Consider the following 20,852-nt stretch of genomic DNA (forward strand, 5'->3'; position numbering starts at 1 on the left):
ACCGTGAGTTATGACAATACTAAATTTGGTCAATTATTCATGGGCTATCAAGTATTTATAAATGCTACCTTAATTTAAAGCATTAGCCATTAGAATTCAAATATTCATAAAGCTAGTGCCAGCCGAAAGGAGGAAGGGCAGGGTTCAGGTAGCAGGGGTGGCTGGGGAGAGAGGGCGTGAGCTGCCCTAAGAGCTCTGCCACTGCTTGTGGGAATGGTGGGGGAGGCAGAGGTGTTGGACTCCCTGTGGATGCCCTTGCTCCCAGGTAGGCAGGGCTGACCTGGGTCTGCTCCCTGCCTGCCTCTGGCTTCTGCCGCCCACAGAGACCAGCTGAGCCTAGCAAAGCAGGGCTGAACTGAAGAGCCTATGTGAGGCTGCTCCTGCTCCAGGTGGAGGCCCTTTCTTGCCTGGTTCTTCTGGAGATACTCAGCTGCTCCTTAGCACGGAACTCAGAGGCCGGTTAGTGCCTGGCTGCTGGGCAGTAGGCTTGCGATTAAGAGGAGCAGGGGCTGAAAGGACAGGCTTGGCCTATTCAGAGATCAGGTCTGGTTTATCAGGGGGAGTGTGAGTGTCTGGCTATGCCTAGCCTTGAGACATTCAGAGTACCTGGAAGAGAACAGGATAAGGATGCTAACGGCCAGCATCACTATTGGGTGAAATAGACCAGACTGGCCAATCTCCTCCAGCAGAAGCCCCTGGAGCATTGTGTCACCTACCGGTGGCCTTGGAGTTTCCTAACTAAACCCAGAGGGCTGCATAAGAGTGTCCTTGCCCAGAATGGCCTCCATACCTGAAAGGCTGCTGCTCTCTTCCAGCAGTCACCTGCAGGCAGGTACCCAGCACTCACTGAACTGTGGAATTCTCTCAGTGGGGACAGGTCTCATTCCTTCTTGCCTGCTCCTCCCCAGGGAGTGCCAAGCTTGCTGCTACAGGCATTTCTATTCAAGCAAGGGTTGGATAGAGTCAGCTGAGGATCTCGGTCCTGTTTCTTTGTATCTTCCCCTCACTGGCTATGGGAAGATCTGGTGGCTTGGTTCTGATTTCTTCAATCATATGGTCCTGGCCTCAGGACGTAGGGTGAAGAGTACTGAAAATTTGTTCTGTGAAGTAGCCTGTATACACCTGTCATGTTCTACCCAGATACTCCTCAGGGGAGGTTGGTGGGGCTGTGATTGTGGATCGAGGGCTAATTGTATTAGTGTTTAGCTCTGAGCGCAAGCAGTCTCTTTCCTGCTATTTTCTGGGAATCTAGAGCTACGGACTGACTGGCTTAGAGACCTCTGTGGAGACCCTGTGCTCCCAGGCAGGGAACAGGAACTACTGTTCATTACAGTTCGTCTCTATTCTTTCTTCCCCTGCCGAGGAGTTGTGCTCAGGGAGCACTTATCAATCTATCAGACCTGCATGATGATGAAGAGAGAAATCAGCTTTATGGCCAGATGATATTGGAAGAAAAGAGTGATATCAAGAGCAGTTATCCTCCAGAGAGCTATGGAAGCCCGCTGAGCTCCAAGCTGGAAAATCTGCATTGTGGAGTTCCTATTCCATGCGAAGCAGTGTGTGAGACCCTACACATAAAGAAAGACAGGCAGGGAAATCACAGGGCCCACAGCATCGTTGCAGTAGACTTTACCATATGCTGGGTCTTGCTACTGGCATATGCAGGGTGGGGTGAGGCAAGGGGGCGGGGCAGGGCAGGTCGAGAGGGCGGCAGGGAGACAGAGGACAGCAGGAACCATTTTTGCCACCGTGGGGCTTGAGCTCTGTGACATACATACTGTCATCTGTACTTGATTTGGGGTGGGGTGGGGTGGGGAAGAGAGCTCTCCTCTGACAGGCCCCACAGTAGGTCTCTACAGCAGGTCCAGGCTCAGACTCTGCTCAGCATTTCAGCATAAGCACCATATGAATTGTGTAACATCCTGTCTCACACAACCTTGATTAAGCTAATAGCTGATTTGGCTTTGATCTGATATATTTTGATCTTATTATTTTTATGTTAGAAGCCTCCAAATAATCATCATTTCAACAGTGCCCCAATTAGCAGACCATTCACAGTGGATTGAAAATTGACTCACATTGGGCCTCTCCATTAGCACCTAGGAGAGACTTCCAGCATTAATAATCCTCCCTGCACCAGAGGCTGGGTGCTTGTGGTACTGCAGGTGGTCATATGAGGGGCTTCTGTGCCCCTTGTAGGAGGAGGCTATCAGCACAGTTAGGCAGTGGCAGGATGGCTCTTAAGTCTGATGGTACTACTTTCATTTTTTAGTAATAATAAAAAAGACCTTTTGAAATTAGCTTATATTTCATCATGGCATGTTCTTGGTTCTCCAGCCTCCCTTCTCCCATCTCCTGCACCCTCCTGCAAGGTCCCCTTCCTTTTCTCCCATCTCCTGCATCCTCCTGCAAGGTCCCCCTTCCTCTTCTCTCATTTCCTGCATCCTCCTGCAAGGTTCCCTTCCTTTTCTCCCATCTCCTGCATCCTCCTGTAAGGTCCCCTTCCTCTTCTCCCATCTCCTGCATCCTCCTGCAAGGTCCCCTTCCTCTTCTCCCATCTCCTGCACCTTCCTGCAAGGTCCCCCTTCCTCTTTTGCAACAGCTCCCCTGATGGTTTCCCCTCTTCCTCAAAGCACAGGTGACTTTTAAAAGAGGGCAGGGTTTGAGATAGGGTTTTGCCGTGTAGCTTTGGCTGGTCTAGACCTCACTCTGTTGCCTACACTGACCTTGAACTCATGACATTTCTTTTCCTCAGCTTCCAAAGTGATGGGGTTGCTGCCCATATGTGCCTCAACACCCATTGATAAGGAATGCTTCTTAAGGTTCTGGGCACAGCTTGGGTGAGGTGTTGATGGGGAATGATAAGGATGGTATTTGGAAAGAGGAAGAAAACTGACATGAGCCTAGCACCTTTCTGGGTGCAGGGAGGAGAAGGCATTCCACCTTCTGAGTCAGGAGAGACTCTCATCTCCATTGACTAGAACAGCAAGGCTCAGAAAGGGCACACACCCATGACCACATGGCTGCTGACCACGTGGTTGAAATGGGACTTGAGCTTATGAGATTCCTATGTTCTTCCAAGCTCTTAGTTGCTAGTGAGCAGTTTTGCCCAGATTCTGCATCTTAATCATGGTCTACCCTACCATGTAGCCCCCCCCCCATTTCAATTGGTTTAAATTCTTCATTTGAGATTCTGATGCCAAACATGTAACTAACTACATTTCCTGCATCCTGGAAGGCTGCCTTAATCTTTCCTCTTGCCAAATTATAGAATGTGTCCTGGAAGAATCCAATGTATGCAGGAAGAGGCTTATGTTATTGGTGTGTTAGACATAGACATGAAATATACAGGAGGGCAGGGGGCAAACATCATTGTCATGGGACATGTATGTGCAGATGGGGAAACTAAAGCTCAAAGTTCTGTGACTTCAGAGCTTGGTGGATATGGGCTGGGGAGCTGGCTTACCATAGATGTCCGGTGGTGACTTAAGAGGAGCTGGGCAGATGGGTGATGAGCCAGGGGTGACCTATAGCTTGTAGGAAGGGTGTAGGAGATGGAGTTCCTGGACCATTAGGCCCCACACTGTTCAATTTATTTGAAAATCTTGTTTAAGATTCTAATGCAGGGCTAGAGAGATGGTTCAGCAGGTAAGAACAATGGCTGCTTTTCCAAAGGTCTTGAGTTCAATTCCCAGCATCTACATGGTGATTCATAGTCATCTTTATACGGGATCTGATATCCTCTTATGTCTTGCAGGCTTACATGCAGATAGAATGAATAAATAAATAAATAAATAAATACTAAAAATGATTCTAATGCAATGTCTTAGTATTGAAGACACAAGCTAGAGAACAAGCCATTCACCATCATGGTGCCTTAGCTATTTGTGCTTCCTGCATTATTTGAAGGCATTTTTTTTTTTATCACATTGTAACCAGCATAGGTTTTGTGGTTTCCTTTGTTTGTTTTTGCTACCACTACCTCAGAAGCATTTTCATCATGTCTGTGGCAGTATGGGAATGAACTGGGAGCTCACCTTAGTCTAGCCTTGTCACTTGATGCTTGTGTGGCCTCACATCTCATTATCTGGGAAGCAAAAGCAGAACTTTGTTTTCTAAGTGGATATGATGAGAACAGCATGAATTCACAAATATCACATACTCAACAGAGCCTGGCTCGGAGAACATTCGCACACAGCAGTCCCTCTTCCTCCCTGCCTCCCCGCTTATCCATTATTGGAGGATTCTTTTTACTTTCTAAAGCAATTACCTATTCATGTCATGAAATTTTGGCAAAATATAGGAAAATAAAAAAAGAAAAACACTTACAAATTGCTTTCATTTTGAACATTTTGCATTTTTTTCCTTCTGGTCTTTCTTTCATGCATATTGAGTTTTATTTAATTGATATTGTAAAATACATAGATTTTTACATCATTTTTCATGTACCTTTCTATGTATGACAAGTGCTTTCTTATATTGTTGTGGGGTACACGGCTGTAGAGGCTGTGTGTGCTTTCTTTGTGTAGTGCTTCCATAACCACGAACTACTTGCATCTTTCAGATAGTTTGCAGTGTTCCTTGGGTACCACTGAGTGTCCTCTTTTACTTTTGGATCTAGTTCCATGGTCTGGATAGTTTCCCAGAGAGTAATGAGGAACACAGAGCATGAAAATGTCAGGACTCAAAAAAAAAAAAAAAAAAAAAAAGAGCCGGGTGTGGTGGTGCACGCCTTTAATCCCAGCACTTGGGAGGAAGAGGCAGGCGGATTTCTGAGTTTGAGGCCAGCCTGATCTACAAAGTGAGTTCCAGGACAGCCAGGGCTACACAGAGAATGTCTTGAAAAAAAAAAAAAAAAGAAAATGTCAGGACTCCAGTATCCTTGCACAAATCTTTAGGAGCTGCCATGCTTTGCTCACTATGCATGCATGTGTATGTGTGTGTGTGTGCACATGTATGTGTGTATATGCACATGTGTGTATGTGTATGCACATATATGTGTGTATGTGTATGCACATGTATGTGTGTGTATGTGTATGCACATGTATGTGTGTGTATATGTGTGCATGTTGAGTATGAGATAGATCACTGTGTACTCCTTGAGCTCAAGGGTCATTAGACGAGCCATGTAGTTATGGAGGTCGTGTGCAGAGCCATGGCAGAGAATTGTGGGCATCTTGAATGAAGGCTGTGGCCAGCCTCGGGAGGTTGAATCGTTCCTGAAGCAAGAATGAGCATGAAGATGAGTTGAGGAGGTGAGGGGTGCAATCTAGTATGTACAGGTAGAATGAAGAGCATGAGGTGCAGACATTGTGTGCCTTCACGAATTGCCCCAGGTAGGCACATATGTGTGTGTTTGAGTGCATGTAAATGTAGAGAGGTCAACATCTTATGCTGACGTCTCTCTCTGAGACAGTATCTCTCACTGAGCCTGGGGTTCCCTGACTTCCCTAGTGTAGTGGGTCGGAAAGCCACGGGTTCCTCCTGTCTCTGCCTACCTACGGCTAGGATTATGAGTATGCACCACTGTGTCAGCTTTTAAAAAACTAGGTTTTCCTCTTTCAAACCCTGTCCTATACCCTTCTTTGCTCTATTTCAAATGCCTGGGTTTCTTTTTCATTAATTGTTGTTATATATGTACGTTCCTAAATACACAACCTGCTCAGTCTGTATAATGTTACTTGTATGTATATGATTTCAGGGCTGACCATTTGCCATTGAGTAACCCATTGCTGTGCTCGTCCCTGGGGAAGGCTTTCTCAGCCTTCCTTAGCCGCCTGCAGAGTTGTTGTTGATGTTGTTGCAATAGATGGAGACCATTACAGAAAACCAAAGCTAATTAAAATATAGAGTTGCGGAGCCCGGTTCCAAATGATAGGTCTTCAACCCAACCCCTGAAGCCCCGGCTCAGGAATCATTGTGGAAGATGAAATGACCATGAGAGCCAGGGGAACAGGGAGTTTGCATTGAGACCGTGGCTCTGAATATCAGAAGCTAATATTCATCAAGTCCCACCAACATGGCTGCTACTCGTGAGCTGAACAAGGGCTATATTAAGAGATCTGCTAACATGGATGGGACAGGAGGCTCACAGAGCTACAGGCAACTAAAGACCATGGGTTCTGGGTATCAGAACTGAGATTCTCATGACTGTGTGGCAAGGATTTTACACACTGAGCCGTCTCCCCAGTTCTCACTGGGTGTCTGAAGACAGACACAATGTTTAAATGATTGGATTTCCGAGAAGCCAGGGTGGAGGGGTAGAACATTTGGGTAGCTATGAGATCCTTGAGAGAGACCTCATGTCCTTTGTGTACCCAGCCTCAGGCCCTGCATGGGAAGTGGAGGAACCATTGGGACCTGGGACCCGAGTTATCATCTACAATGTCCCACAGTGTGTATGGCAAAGCTCTAGTATGGGAGCAGCTGCCATTGGTGCCAGCCAGTGTAGGGGATAGCCCTTCTCACATCTTTTCTACCCTCTCCCTCCCTTCTCCTTGGGGTGACCACCCTTGTTTTTCGCCACTTCCCCAGCCGGGTCTGAAGCATTACATAAACTGTAGGGCCCCCACTAAGGAACTGCATTGTCAAAGTCGTTCAGCGTCTGCTGCGTGCAGCAGATGGCTCGCTGCCATCCACAGGCTGTGTTTTCAGACTGCATCTGCTTCCCCACATTCGTAAGACATGCTTGCTTCAAAACTGGTGCGTGGAGTTGGAGTGTGGGAACAGGATCTTTCTATCTGCTCTGATGGCCCTAGAAGGTATATGAGCGTGTGGTCAACGGTGGCGCGTGCCCCTTGTGGTTACTGGGCGACGACGTCTAAAGTTCAGGCTCCTGAGTGGGTCAGTCTCAGAAAGGGCTGTTGTCATCTCAGTCTCCTTTCTCCTCTGTGCCCTTGGTAACTGCCTGAGCTATGGGTGCATCTTCCTTTGTGATTGTCGAGTGGCTCTTGAACAATCCTGGGCAACTGTAGCCAAGCACTTCATCTGGGCTTTGACCCAGTATCCTCATGATAGAACTCAAGTGGACTTGAATCCTGCTCACCACCTCTCCTTATTCTGGGTCCTCTGGGGGTAAGTATATGTCTTCCTGACATCATGATGTCATCCAGAGCTTACAGACACAAGCAGTCCAGTTCAGACAACAATTGCAGAGCACATGCTACACTCTTCGCCCATGAAAAGGAATACACAAATTCTGCAGCATGAGTTTTGGTCTCCTCCCCAGCATTTGGCTACAGCCCAAGGTGGGAAACATCATCTAATTCAGAGTTCTGTTTGGTGAATCAGGGGGATCGGGGGTGGATCCCTTCTCTCCTACCCTTCTTTAGCTAGCCTGGGTCAAATGATGGCCCCTTCTGACTTTTCTTTCCTCATCTGTTAAATGAGCCTGAGATGTGTAGCTTTAATGTTTCACCCACTAAGGTTCATAGGAGCTGCTGACCAGGCTGGAACTGGCTCTTGGTCTGTGTGGGGAGGCATCTCAGGGCCACAGGCATGAGCTGCTGGGTGGAGCTGTGTGGATGAAGCCTCTACAACAGTGCCCCATGCTGATCTCTTCCTGTCTTTTTCCTTCCTTTCCAGCCTGTGACCTCATGACCCAGGGAATTTTGGCCTTGGTCACATCCACGGGCTGTGCATCCGCCAATGCCCTGCAGTCCCTCACAGACGCCATGCACATCCCACACCTCTTTGTCCAGCGCAACCCCGGGGGTTCACCACGTACTGCCTGCCACCTGAACCCTAGCCCTGACGGCGAGGCCTACACACTGGCTTCGAGACCACCTGTCCGTCTCAATGATGTCATGCTCAGGCTGGTGACAGAACTGCGCTGGCAGAAGTTCGTCATGTTCTATGACAGCGAGTATGGTGAGTCTGGGGAGGCGGGGCTGAGGCTTGGGTCTAGGGACAGCTTGATGCTGGGAGCCTAAGAGTAAGAAGCTTCGACCATGGGACTCAGTACTGGCATACTGTCAGGGCATATATCCACGTTGGTGGTCTGGGCTGAGTTTTCCTCAGGGCGGTAGGGCCCAACCTTGAGCTTTGTGAATCAGGGAAGAGCTGCAAAAACAGATCTGTAGATAGGCACTAAAGTTGCCTAGCAACATCACCTTATCATGACAGCTGAAGTTTGAATCATCTTAGAATTTTCAATAAAATATTAATAAACTGCTGGCAGGGATCTGAAGAGCTACGTACAGGCAGAAGTGGAGGCTGCCTGGCTAGGTCTTCCTGGCACCTTCTCTGAAGGCTACCCCTCATGCTGGATGGTGGTCCTCTGAAGGCTACCCCCATGCTGGATGGTGGTCCAGCCTCAGGTTTTTGTTTACATTCACTTTGATCTGCCCTGTTTCAGGGTCTGAGGCTGGGGCAAAGATCAGAAGTAGGGGTCTGTTAGCCGGTGGGCCTGAGGATATGCATGGCTGTGCGTGGCTTCTTTGAAGACCTCGTCTGTGGAAGTAAGCATAATTTATTTGTTAGGAAACCATAAAAGCCAGCTTTGGAGAAGCAGGTTCATGTTTTCTTAAAGCTTCTCTGTAAGAAGACCATTTCCAACCCTGAGGCAAAATGGTTTCCACGATTTGTGCTTCAGAAAGGTTTTATTCGGAGACCATTGATAATCACATATCACTACTGAGAAATAATGTAGAGGGATATCATGCGTCCTCCACCCAGGTTCCCTAAGGGTAGCACTTTAATGAGCTGTATCACTTAATTAGCGGTATCACAATATCACAACCAGGATTTGACCCTCCTGCAGCCGGCAGACCCTTCATAGCTTGTGTCTATGTGTCCGATTCCAGTCTGCTGTGGGTGTTGGGTCCTTTGTAGTTTACCAGTTTCCATGTATATGTCCAGACCAGTCTGCTTTGGGTGTGGATTCTTTCTGTAGCATTTCTCTAGCATGCATATTGGTGTGATCACTAGCCAGGATCCAAAGTGGTTCTCTTAAGAATCCCTATGCTACACGTTTATAGCCACAGCCCCTGTGTCACCTGTTCCAGGTTGCTGGACACTTATGGGGTTTGGAAGCCCCCTTGGCTGAGGTTAGGATGGAGCTGTACAACCCTGTAAAGTCCAGTTTTGTCTCCCGGTGAAATAACCCGTTTGCCAAGCATGTAACTAAGAAAAGAAATCAGCATATGTTTGCATTTGCCTAAATACTCTGCTTCCCTTAGTCTGGGATGTTGTCCTCAGTACTTGAACAAATAAACTGTTGGGAGTCTTACAGGAAGAATTGAAAGAGCAAACAGTTACTGTGTTGAAATAAAAACGGGGTGGGACTGGGACAAGGGTGGCTCAAGGCTTCAGGGATCTTGCTGGCAAGCCCAGGAACTATCCTTCCCCTCTAACACTTGCTCATCCTTAGGTTCCATGGGAGAAGCTGGAGACCTTGTAAAAGCACTGATGTGTCACAGGGCGTCTCTGAGAAATCAGGCTTTACTCTGAGAACCAGACCTTACGGTCCTCTTGATGATGCTAAGACCGAGCCCCATGGGAGATGTGGGCAACCCAGGGTTGGGCATGTTGTCGTCTGGTGTGCACAGGCCCTTTCCATTCGGCTCCTCTCAGGAGCCTTTGCTTCTCTTGTCTCTGGCCTGCACACACTATTCCTCTTGAAGGGCTCTTGAGCCACAGCTGCAACAAAGGCAGGTGACAGCCCTGTAGCCTGCTCACTGTCTGGCTTTCTGTGCTTCCTGAAGACTGAGCAAGGCCTGGAGGCACTGGCCCAGATGCTGTCTTTTCTTCTCATTATATGTCTCACGTCCATGTAACTCAGCAGGCAAACATTCTAGGAAAGGTGTCTTCCCTCCCCGCTGTCCAGCAGAGCTTGCATCTTGTTTGCCTGCTCATCTGTCCTCAGCCCACTTGGCTTAGCCTGCCGCTCATGGGAGCTTGTCCCTGGTGTACACTGGACTCCTGCAGAGGTGGTCATTCCCAGGAGAGCAGGCCATATGCTTTTCTGTGTGTCACTGCAGTCTGGCACTGTGTCTGGTTAAACGAATGACAAGTTCACAGGTGAAGACAAAGGGGAGATGTGGAGAAAGATGAGGGTACTGGGTGCACTGACCTCTGGTCTAGGATGGGCATAGGGAACCAGGAAGCATGATTCATCTCACAGAAGAACTTCCAGCCCATCTTCTTCAGTCCCCCAAACCCTGAACCGGGAACACCCCCAGAGTGTGCCTCTCTGCTCTGATGCTTTGCTACCTTCACTGTGGTTGAATTTAGTCCTCGGCCTTTTATCATTAATTCCATAAAGATGCCGAGTGAAGGCGCCGTCCAGGGTGCTGACCCAAATGGCTTCAGTTGCTCTGGAGGTCACGGCTCTTTAATTGTAGTTTGGGTAGGACCCTGGTGTTTTTGCACACCCTGGCCCCCAGCCTCTTAATGTGACAACCTTTGAGGCTTGTTTGTGCCTGTAAAAGTTTCTCTACCCTTAGTGTTGCTGCTTGGCCTGACTATAATCCTCCTGTATATTCCAGCCTGTTTCCTCTCATAAGTCCCATTAGGCTAGCGAAGGCCGGTAAAACCCACAACACAGTCACCCTTCAGAGTGGGCACGTGGTGGATCCCATCATCACTGGCAGTGATGTCCCCACATGCCATGGGCGGGTTCATGTTGCCAGTACACCCGTGATGATGTAGTTTCAGATGAGCCTGATTAAAAATCAAATTGAGTGTAACTAGTCTTTTATTTCTCCCAAAGTCAAATGGAAGTGATTTGGGATATAGTTGCTTTTCTGTGCTAATCTTTAAGTATCTTTACATATGTTATTTCATTTATGCCACACTTTAACCACTGAAGCAAATAGGGCTCAGTGAGATGCGTTTGGGCTTTGAGACCTGTGCACAGGCCAGGCACCATCCTGTTTCTTGGTGGGCTTTAGATTCCCTCTCATGTGCCCAGCCAGTCAGAACCATTGCTGAAGCAGGAGTGTGGCTCAGAATGGACCCAGCATGCCTTAGCATAGATGCTCATCCTTTAGTGACCGTCACATACAGACCCTTCCTTTGGGGTGCTGGCAAGGATTGATTCCTTTCCATTTTCTTGTCAGTTTCCCTTTAATCTCGGGAATGTCTTCCCCTGGTGGAACCTGAAGATTGGCCATTCACACTGTGTGTGAGATCAGAGCAGGAAAGCCCTAAGAGAATGTGACAGAAAGGCATGCTTAAAGTTTGGGTGTTGAATGTGGCCTGAAGGTACACATGTTAAAGACTTGGTCTCCAGAGGTGTGATGTTGGGAGGTCCTATGGACCTGTAAGAGGCAGGTCTTGGAGGGAACTCCTTAGGGCAATAAAATTATTAGTAACAATAAGAGGAATTTCTGGAACCCATAATCAGTTAAAAATATGAAGGAATCCCATGTCCTCAACTCTGGTCATTTTCTATCCTTGCTAGGGGACTGAACTGCTATTTGGGTCATGTCCTTGAGAGGATTATAGGGGTCCCCCCTTTGCAGTTGCTTGTTTCCTCTCCCTGATCTGAGCCGTGCTCCCTGTCATGTGCTTTCACCATAACTGCTGCACTTCCTGAGGCTCACTGGTGGCACCAATGCTGCCAGAGCTTTAGCATAAATGTCCACAGCTATGAACCATGACAAACTTTCCTTCTACATGGCGATTGCCTCAGGTCCTTCGCTATGATGACAGCAATCTGACTAATTCTGGGTGAGAGAGGAGTTTGCATGTATTTGGTTTACAAAATATGAGAGGTGCCATTTGGTACGATTCCATGGAAAACACTTGTATGCTTGTTATGACAGCACAAGGAAAAATAGAAGAGAAACTGACATTTTGGGTAGGAAATTCATAAAATACCAAAGGTTTGGATGAATTAGAGCACACAACTTTCTGTCTTGCTGCTTCAAATGCTGGTGTGTGTGTGTGTGTGTGTGTGTGTGTGTGTGTGTGTGTACATGCACTTGCATGTGTATATGTATGTGTATGTTTGGGCATGGGTGTGTTAGTAGCTTTAGGCACAGTTTTCCTCAAAGACTATGTCTGTGGTTGTGGTGGGATCTTCAGATATCATTGGCTGATTCACTCATAAATATTCATGGAATCCCTACCATGTGACAAACATTTTACCTGGTGTTTATTTTAAATGAAGGAAAACAGGGATGGAGCAACTTGGCTCCTGTTGCCTATAATTGGAATAAGTACCCAGGGCCCAAAGTCTCTTTTCTAGTATCTCCAAGGCAGGTGGACTCTGGCCTCTGGTCTAGCTTGTAGGCCTGAGAGGTTGGGGACTGGGATTCTGCTACAGCAAAGCCTAAGATCTCTGCCCTAGTGACCACTGCACTTGATTTAAAGTCACTGACACACACACACACACACACACACACACACACACACACACACACACACATTGTATAAATATGTATGACCTGAGGTCAACCTCAGATGCTTTTCAGGAGCCATCAGTCTTGTTCTTTTGAGACAAGGTCTTTCACTGGAACACGGGACTTACTGACCAGGCCACTAGCCAGCCCAAGGATCCTCCTATCTATGCCTCCCTAGAATCTTCACACCGGCACTAGGGGTTGAACTCAGTTCCTTATGTGAGTGTAGTGAGCACTTTACTGATTGAGATATCTCACCATCTCCTTAAAATCACTTTTTAAAAATTAGAAGTTATACATGATTATAATGCACATGCCCAATCAAATTATTAATAACAATAAAGGGAATTTCTGGGATCCATAGTCAGTTAAGAAAATATGAAGGAATCCCATGTCCTCAACTCTGGCATTTTTCTATCCTTGCTAGGGGACTGAACTGCTTTTTGGATTGTGTGCTAGCCAGTCAGACCCTGGCTTTACTTGGCTGTTCTAGATCCTATAACACATTGTTTGGCTGTGAACCTTGTGTCTCTGCAGTGACACTTCAGTGGCTGCTTTTCTCATTCTCCAAGAGGTTTCTGAGGTTCATCCATTTGATACGGATATATTAATCATTTTATTATCTCACAATACATCTGATTTATCCATCTGATCATCAGTGGGCGTTTGGGTTATTTCCAGCTTTCGGTATTACAAGCGGTGCTGGATATTTATCTCGAGGTGGATTGTGAAGAGTTTTGAGGGTCTGTTCTGAGGAACCGCTGGATCCACACATGTTTATGTTGTTCACATCTACCGAGTCTGTCTCTAAGTGTTCCTTCCTGTGTACACTGCCTCTTGCTGTGTAGGAAGCTTCTCTAAGTCCCCAGGCCCAGCGACATCTCTTGTTGCCTGTACTTGGAGGATTCTATTGCATAGTGTTCTATTACTCTGATGCTAATTTACATTTTTCTGTATACGATCTTTTCAGATCCTCACAGGCTATTTTTGTTTTCTCTTCTATGACATGCTTGCTTGTAACTGTTAATTTTGATGCTGAGCCTTTTCTTTGGTGAGTTAAGTGTGGCAAATACCTTCCATCAGTTGCTTGTCTTCAGAAACAGAAGGTCTGTATTGTACTGTTGTCAAATGTAGTCATCTTTTTTATGCTCAGCTCTCTTGCCTGTCTTATTTAAGAAGCCTTCTCCTACCCTCATGTCATAATGATAGTTTCTTGCTGAAATCTCATTCTCTTCTTGGAGAGAAGATACTGTCTTAGCATGCTGCCTGCAGGAGAGCCCTAGCCCGAGCCATATGTAGATGTGGCTGTGTGCTCACCTCTCCCTGCAGCTGTATTCAGCACTCCTTCCCAGGCATTGCTGTGACTTGGGGCCTATCAAGTCCTTGGTGGTGAATGAGAAAGGTGTATGGCCATTCAGTATAACCTGTAACAGGTGCATAAAGGACACATGGAAGCCAGGCAAGCAGAGGGCAGTGGCTTCTGGAATGAGTTGAGAGAGTGTTTCAGATAGAAGGGAGAGCAAGTGAGAGAGCTTGGAGTGGGGTGCATGGGGGGGGGTGGTCCGTGTGTCTGGGTTACAGATTGTCTGGATCACAGGCCATGGCCAAGGATGAAGCGTGAAAGACAGATGGAAAGGCCTCACAGGCCAGCTGCAAGTCCTGGGAAATCCCAGATCCAGACCTTGCTGCCTCTGCTGCTGCTCCTGGATTCTAGGTTTCCTGTACACTACAGACACATTGAGTGCAGACAAAGGAGATGAGAGCCTTTAGACCAGAGCTCTCTGATCCTTCTACCACTTCTGCTTTAGACTCACTGGTTGTAAACAAAAGGGAAAATACTAAGATGGGTGGGAACTGCAATCCATCTGAGGATAAACCCCAGGCCCAGAGTACAAACAGAATTTCCCAGTGACCCCAGCTCCTGCCCCTTAGCTGCATGCTGAGTGACAGGAAGGGCCTTTTGTCATGGCACTCCAAAGTAGTCCTCCATGGTGGGTGTGTGCTCACCGTTCCAGGAAAGCAGGATGTAGACAACTATGTGGACTTGTGCCAGGATGTGGCTCGTGAGTGGCCAGGTCTGATTTCCCAAGCTTGGAACCTGCCTCAGGCAAATCTGGGACAGTACTCCACAGGTGGAGTCCTCACGGTGCATGAGGACTTGTGGTGTTGCCTGTCACATCAGAAGGGCAATAATCTTAATGTCCATAGCTATCTGGATAACTATTCTAGGATGTGTACATTCAGAGGAACACAACCGTTTCCAGATGGCGGTCACTTGACAGTAGCAAGGCGGGAACGATGGGCCGAGGGTCACCCTGGCCCTGCAAGCACAAACTCCTCAGTACGTGCACCTCAGCAGACACGCACAGTTGCCGGAAGGAAGGCTGCTTTAGTCTCTTGGGACATGTAATTTTACAGCATGATTTCTTGTATCTTTTGAATTTTATATATGTAGTGCAAAAAGCAAACGTGGAAATAAAAGTTAATGTAGATGGCCACCCCCTCGCCCCTTTTCTCACTGCTTATGCTGACTTCTGTGAGTCTTAACTGCTGCTCCTGTGGAAGGTAATTGCAGTCTCTATGACAAAAAGGTAAAGCAGGCAGGAGAGAGACTGGCATCTGGTGAGTGGCCTGTGTGAGGTTAGGGGTCTTGGTCCTGGAACAGTCTTTTTGACTCGAATCGCAGGTCTTTATAGCTGTTAGACATCAGCCAAATCGCTCAACCTCTCTTCCTTTGCACAAAGGGGATGAAATGACCACCCTACTGGATATGATCTGCATGTGGCTTAAGTATTGCTCATGTAAAGGGCTTAGCCTTGTGTTCCTGCATGCTGAGGGCTCAATGAGACCCTCTAATCAGGAACCGGAGATATCTGTAGCTGAACTGTGGCCATACCATCCTGGCTTTGCAAAGGAGGCCTGCCAAGCTTCAGGGGAGTTGTTTTGTTCCCAGATTGACTTGCTGTGCAGCCTAGAACATAACTGTATCTTGGGAGTGTTCTTGGTGCTTGGAATATGACAGATAAGGCTCAGCACTCTCACCTATAGTACAGGGCCTGCCCTAAGCTGGGGTCAAATTGTGTGTTCTCAGAAGTGCCACAACAGTGCATCATTGACTCTGGGACACCACGCCTCAGCTGGACAGTCGGACTGACAGTTGTTGCACCTCATCCCTAGTGCCCTCCCACAGCAAACTTCCCTGGAAGAAAGAGGATGCCGAGAACCCATGCTGTTCTCACCGGTGCTTCTTGCCAGCTGCGTCTCCGTGCCAATCCTGGCAGAACAGACTGGCGGCTTCAAGCGTGGTGGCAAGAGATCTCATGAATAACACCCCTGATCATTACAGCATTAGTTTAAATTGAAGTAATAAATGCTTTTTTTTTTTTTTTCTTTCCAGAAGAAATGAGCAAGTGCGTTTAATTGCTAGGAAATCTACAGAAGAAGTTTGACAGTAACTTCACCGGGATGAGTGTTTTGTGTTTTGTTCTTCAATCTAATTACAAAGCAGCTGTACTTTGGGGTGTGTTAATTGTAGTGTTTGCCAGAAGATGAAAGTTCATTAGCTCTGGAGTTTCCTTACCCTCACATCATGTTCCAGAGTTGCATTTGGGGGTGTGAGGAGATGCCTGCTGCAAGCACGGATGTACACGGGGATAGGAGACTGTGCTGGCTTTTGCACATGCTCATTACATTATCTAGGACCTTAAGGAGTCTCATGAGCATGACCTTGGCCAGATCTTTTGATTTTCTCATGAGTCACAGTAGTGGTCCTCAGAGGACATACATGGACTCTAGATGACACCTCCCCTGCCAGGTCCTCCTCCGGTCTTGGCCCTGCACATGAGAAGGAGCCTGGATAAGGTGTGTTAATAAGTGCCAGAAGGACACCCAATGGGATGTGGTGCTCAGACATGTTCAAGTCCACATTGTGCTGTGTGTTACATCCAGAGCTACCCACAACTTGCTCATCATGACCTGAATAGTAGGTCCCAGAGAATGCCCAGGCCAGGGCTTTGTAAAATTTCCACTCATGACCTCGTTTTGTCTGAGAAATATAAGTAGCTATATAAAATCAACCTCACAAATCAAATATTTATTCAAAATAAGCTATGACAAAAAAAAAAATAAAACTCTTCTATATGTAGATTTTTACCACTTATTAAAAATGAGGGTAAATATGCATACTGAGATGGAAGTACTTGCTTATTGTAACCTGGAGAAATGTTGGCTAACTATTAGATACCACAGGACATAGGATATTTACAATGTTTTCCAGAGTTCATACGTGTTTTCATTTTATACTGGTTGATGCCTTCATAGCCATTTTACATGCATGTAGTACAAAATGACAGAAGTACGTTTATGGACATTTCAGAAAATGGGAAAACTTATTCTAGTACCAAGCCAACATTCATTTAACATTTTTGAAAATGAAACTCAAGTCGGAAACTTCAATGTCAATTTAGAAACCAAACACCCCAACACCATGGTATTCAGAGTTATACTAGTTTTGTTCTTGAATGCCAAGAAAAGATGGCAGAAGAATGTTGAAAGTTTGAGTTTTCCATAATTAAACCATTACCTCTCTGCAGGAGCAGAAAACTTCATCTGTACAGTCAGAATACTGCAGTTTAAGAGCTGCAATCGTCTTGAACCTGGGATGAGGTGTTTAGGTGGTGGTCTTTGACATGACGTGGACATGATGTCGGCATGCAAAGCGTGTGCGTTGTGTGTTCAGAACCAAGGCATTAGTAACACTGTCTTACCACCATGGGAGAGCGCTACTGGAACCCCTTTGATGCTTTGCATCTTGGATTTTGAATTAATTTTTGGATGATATGCATTCAGAAACTTTATACTGTTGCCAGGTTTTCTTGTGACCTGATTCAGGATAACAAGCCATAGAGCAAGAAGCTGGGTACCTTGGGTATGTTGATTGCACCTGTAACCCAAGCCCTGGCGAGATGGAGGAGGCGGCTCAGGAATTCAAAGACAGTTTCAGCTACATGGCGTGCTTGAGGATGCCTGGACTATATATGCTCATGTTTCAAGGAAAAAATAGAAAACAATCCGGGTAGTGGTGGGTCATGCCTTAATCCTAGCACTTTAAGCCAGGCAGAGGCAGGCAAAGTTTTGAGTTTGAGGCTAGTCTGGTCTACACAGCTACTTCTAGGACAGCTAAGGTTACACAAAGGATCCCTGTCTCAATAAACCAAACCAAACCAAACCAAACCAAACCAAACCAAATCAAACCATCACCACCAACAAAAATGAAGCCATGTTCTAGGATACTCAGCTTTTAGCCCAGTCATGGGGCAACAACCTATGATTTGAGACTTTCCTTAACTTCTTGCAAAGGATGCCAGCTGATGGCGGGGCAGTCCCTACCCACATTCATAAGCTACTTCCTCATCTTCAGGGCTGTATTTCCACTTGACCTTTTTTCCCCTCACATTTTTTCCCATTGAATTTGTGTATATTTACTTTGTTCTCAACATCTGTCTTTATCCAACTAAAATGAAACTTCCAGACAAAGAGTTTAGTTTAAAATAATTTTATTTTAAGTTGACATGCAATTGCACTTATTTGTGAGGGCACATGTGACATTTACACACATGTACATGATGTTTTGATGATCAAATTAGAGTAACTGCAATATTTGTTACCTGGGATATTACCCAAAAAAAGATGATATCATTTATTTGTGTTGGGAACTGTACTGGGTAGTTTTGTGTCAACTTGACACAGCTGGAGTTATCACAGAGAAAGGAGCTTCAGTTGAGGAAATGCCTCCATGAGATCCAACTGTAAGGCATTTTCTCAATTAGTGATCAAGGGGGAAAGGCCCCTTGTGGGTGGGACCATCTCTGGGCTGGTAGTCTTGGTTCTATAAGAAAGCAGGCTGAGCAAGCCAGGGGAAGCAAGCCAGTAAAGAACATCCCTCCATGGCTTCTGCATCAGCTCCTGCTTTCTGACCTGCTTGAGTTCCAGTTCTGACTTCCTTTGGTGATGAACAGCAGTATGGAAGTGTAAGCTGAATAAACCCTTTCCTCCCCAATTTGCTTCTTGGTCATGATGTTTGTGCAGGAATAGAAACCCTGACTAAGACAGGAACCTCAGAGCTCTATTAGCTCTTTTGAAACTTACAATTAAATGTTTGCAACTCTGGTTATCCTCTTAGAGTAGAGGAAATCATTCTTGCTACCAATCTTCACCAGGTAGGATTTTAACTTTTCAGTATTGAACAGTGCTGCTTTTGTACCATTTAGAACAGCTGTTGGCACTTAGTAGGTGCTCATTTGATATCCGGTAGGTAAAGGAGGTAGTTGGTATTTTTACCTGGCACACTGGGCATTTAGTTTCCCAAGGAGCATCCTCTTTTGTGATGCTGGGATCGAACACAGAGCTTTGCGTATGAGGGATAAATCATGGATAAACCACTGAGCTCTGCTCCGCCCAAGCATTTGCTTCTTTCCTTGAGATTTCCAGTTATAACTGTAGCACCTCCCTTTTAACCATATCTGGGGATGTCCGAGGGAAGCACCCTTCTCTTCCCATCTCCTGCAGAGAAGAATCCTAAGCGCCCCCCAACCTCTGAGAAGGCTCCTTCCTCCGCCGGTTCCCTGGTTTCAATGAGTGGCGAAACTGTTGCTAACACAGCGTGATGGCCTTGGTGCTGCTGAGATTTGGATGATCAGTTCGGCTACTCTCAAAGGACTCCGTTCCACCCTGACTTGACTTTTCCTGGGCAGGCTGATGACTCTGTCTGATTTTTCATTTTCTCATTTTGATAGGGAGGATAATAAAAACGCCCACTTCAGAGGGTTCCTGTGAGGCTAAAATGAAATGATGGATTTGAGAATGGCACAGATCCCTGAGGTCACAGACTGTTCCTCATTTTCTTGCTCCTCCTGGGCTGCCCTGAGCACTCGGCCTGAGGTTTAGGTAGGCACACAGACACTGAGCAGACGGTTCTGGGAGGCCTGGAGTCTGGTGTCCCACCTCTGCCCTGAAGGCAGTGCATTCTGAACTGTAGTGGGGAGCAGGGTCTGCTCAGGTAGGAGGCAGCTGTGTATACAATGCCAGGGCGAGGGGCTGGGGAGGTATCTCCGCGGGCAAAGTTCTTGCTGCTTAAACATGAGGACTTGAGTTTTATTCCTAGCAATCCATGTAAAACCAACACAGTGGTACACATGACATCTGTAACCCAGTTTTGGGCAGGGAGAAATACAGGTAGATCTGGGGGTTTTGTTGCAGTATGAAGCTAGAACATTTTATTTTGGTGGCAGCTTCTAATCTAAGTACCAGTGAGGAGGCGTTGGCAGGGGTAATGGGGCCACTGAGTACCAGAGGTCAGGCCATTACTACATGGGCAGTATTGTGTCTCCTCTGCCAGCATCTCTGAACCCTCTTCCTTGCTGGGAGTTACCCTGTGATGAATCTGGCTTGGTGGCCAGTAATCCGTGTAAGAGGGCTGCGACTCTGAAACCAGCCTTCATTGTCTAAGGGCTGGCAGTGCCACAGGAACCTGGACACATGACTTTTGACTTAAACTCTTATGGATATAGTTTCTCCTTGCTTATTCATGTCTCTACTTAATGCACACACCCAGAGAGGATCTATAGATGCTTCCGAAAGTGCTGAAAGACGGTGAGGTTAAGAAGCAGCAGACTTAGGAAAACAAGATGGTGGCTGCAGCCGAAAAGGCTGTGCTGGCTGGGAGGGCGATGGGCATGCCCGTGGTCATTTGTCTAGGAAAGCATGGACAAACAGCGGTAAAGATGTCAGTAGTGAGACAGAGTGGATGGTGGCCCCAGCTTGCCTCTGAAGCCAGTGAAGAGGGGAGTTGGATTTGCATTTTCTCAGGCAAACATCTCACAGCCTTGCTAGGACAGATTAGAACTCTTCGTTTTAGGTGGGGATGGTAGAGCATCAGGCTCTGCCTCTGTGGAAGGGTTTTTTTTTTTTTTTTTTTTTTTTGGCCTGGTCCAAAGGTCCTAGGATCTGTTCCTGGTCAGGCCAGCATGTTTGATATATAGTTGTTCATTAAGTTCAGCATCCCACCTGTGCACACCAGTTCTATTGGCCATGGGCCTATGGATGGCCACTGCTTGGAGACCTGAAGGGAAGCAGAGCTTGGGATCAGTATATCCCAGTGTGATCTAGACACCATCTACGACAGAGGCTGTGAAATGTATCACAAAGCTGCGTTAGTGCTCAGGACAGTTCTGTAAGTATGAGGGAGCCTGACGAAGTGAGGAGTGCTGATCAGGAGTGGAGGATAATGTGGGGTGTCAGGGTTACCTTGTGTTTCTAGGGTGATGGGAAAGCAAAGAGAGATTATTACTTGTTTTTATTTTGGGCTTTGGAATAATTTATTATTTTGTAAGTTATGCACAAAATGATATTATTGCTGAAAAAACTTGCATGTGAAAAGTAGCTCCTTGCCTTCCTGTAGTGCTCTCTAGAGGAATAAAGCCACTTGCTGGGCATGCAGCATGGATA

General features: G+C 46.7%; 1 protein-coding gene across 4 annotated transcripts in view; it reads left to right on the forward strand.

The window, feature by feature from the left end:
• The window catches only part of Grid1 (glutamate receptor, ionotropic, delta 1), a 763,385-nt gene that overhangs the window by 118,166 nt on the left and 624,367 nt on the right, over positions 1 to 20,852 (forward strand). For 2 of the 4 annotated variants that reach the window (XM_011244962.3, NM_008166.2), the window contains exon 3: positions 7,585 to 7,869. The exons of 1 other annotated variant lie outside the window; for it this stretch is intronic. In XM_011244962.3, coding sequence (XP_011243264.1) covers positions 7,585 to 7,869 — 285 coding nt within the window. Of the gene's footprint in view, positions 1 to 7,584; positions 7,870 to 20,852 lie in introns of those variants that run through there. One more of the 4 variants, XM_006518566.4, reaches the window with a different exon arrangement.

This window comes from Mus musculus, chromosome 14 (assembly GCF_000001635.26).
Source record: "Mus musculus strain C57BL/6J chromosome 14, GRCm38.p6 C57BL/6J".
Taxonomy (NCBI): domain Eukaryota; kingdom Metazoa; phylum Chordata; class Mammalia; order Rodentia; family Muridae; genus Mus; species Mus musculus.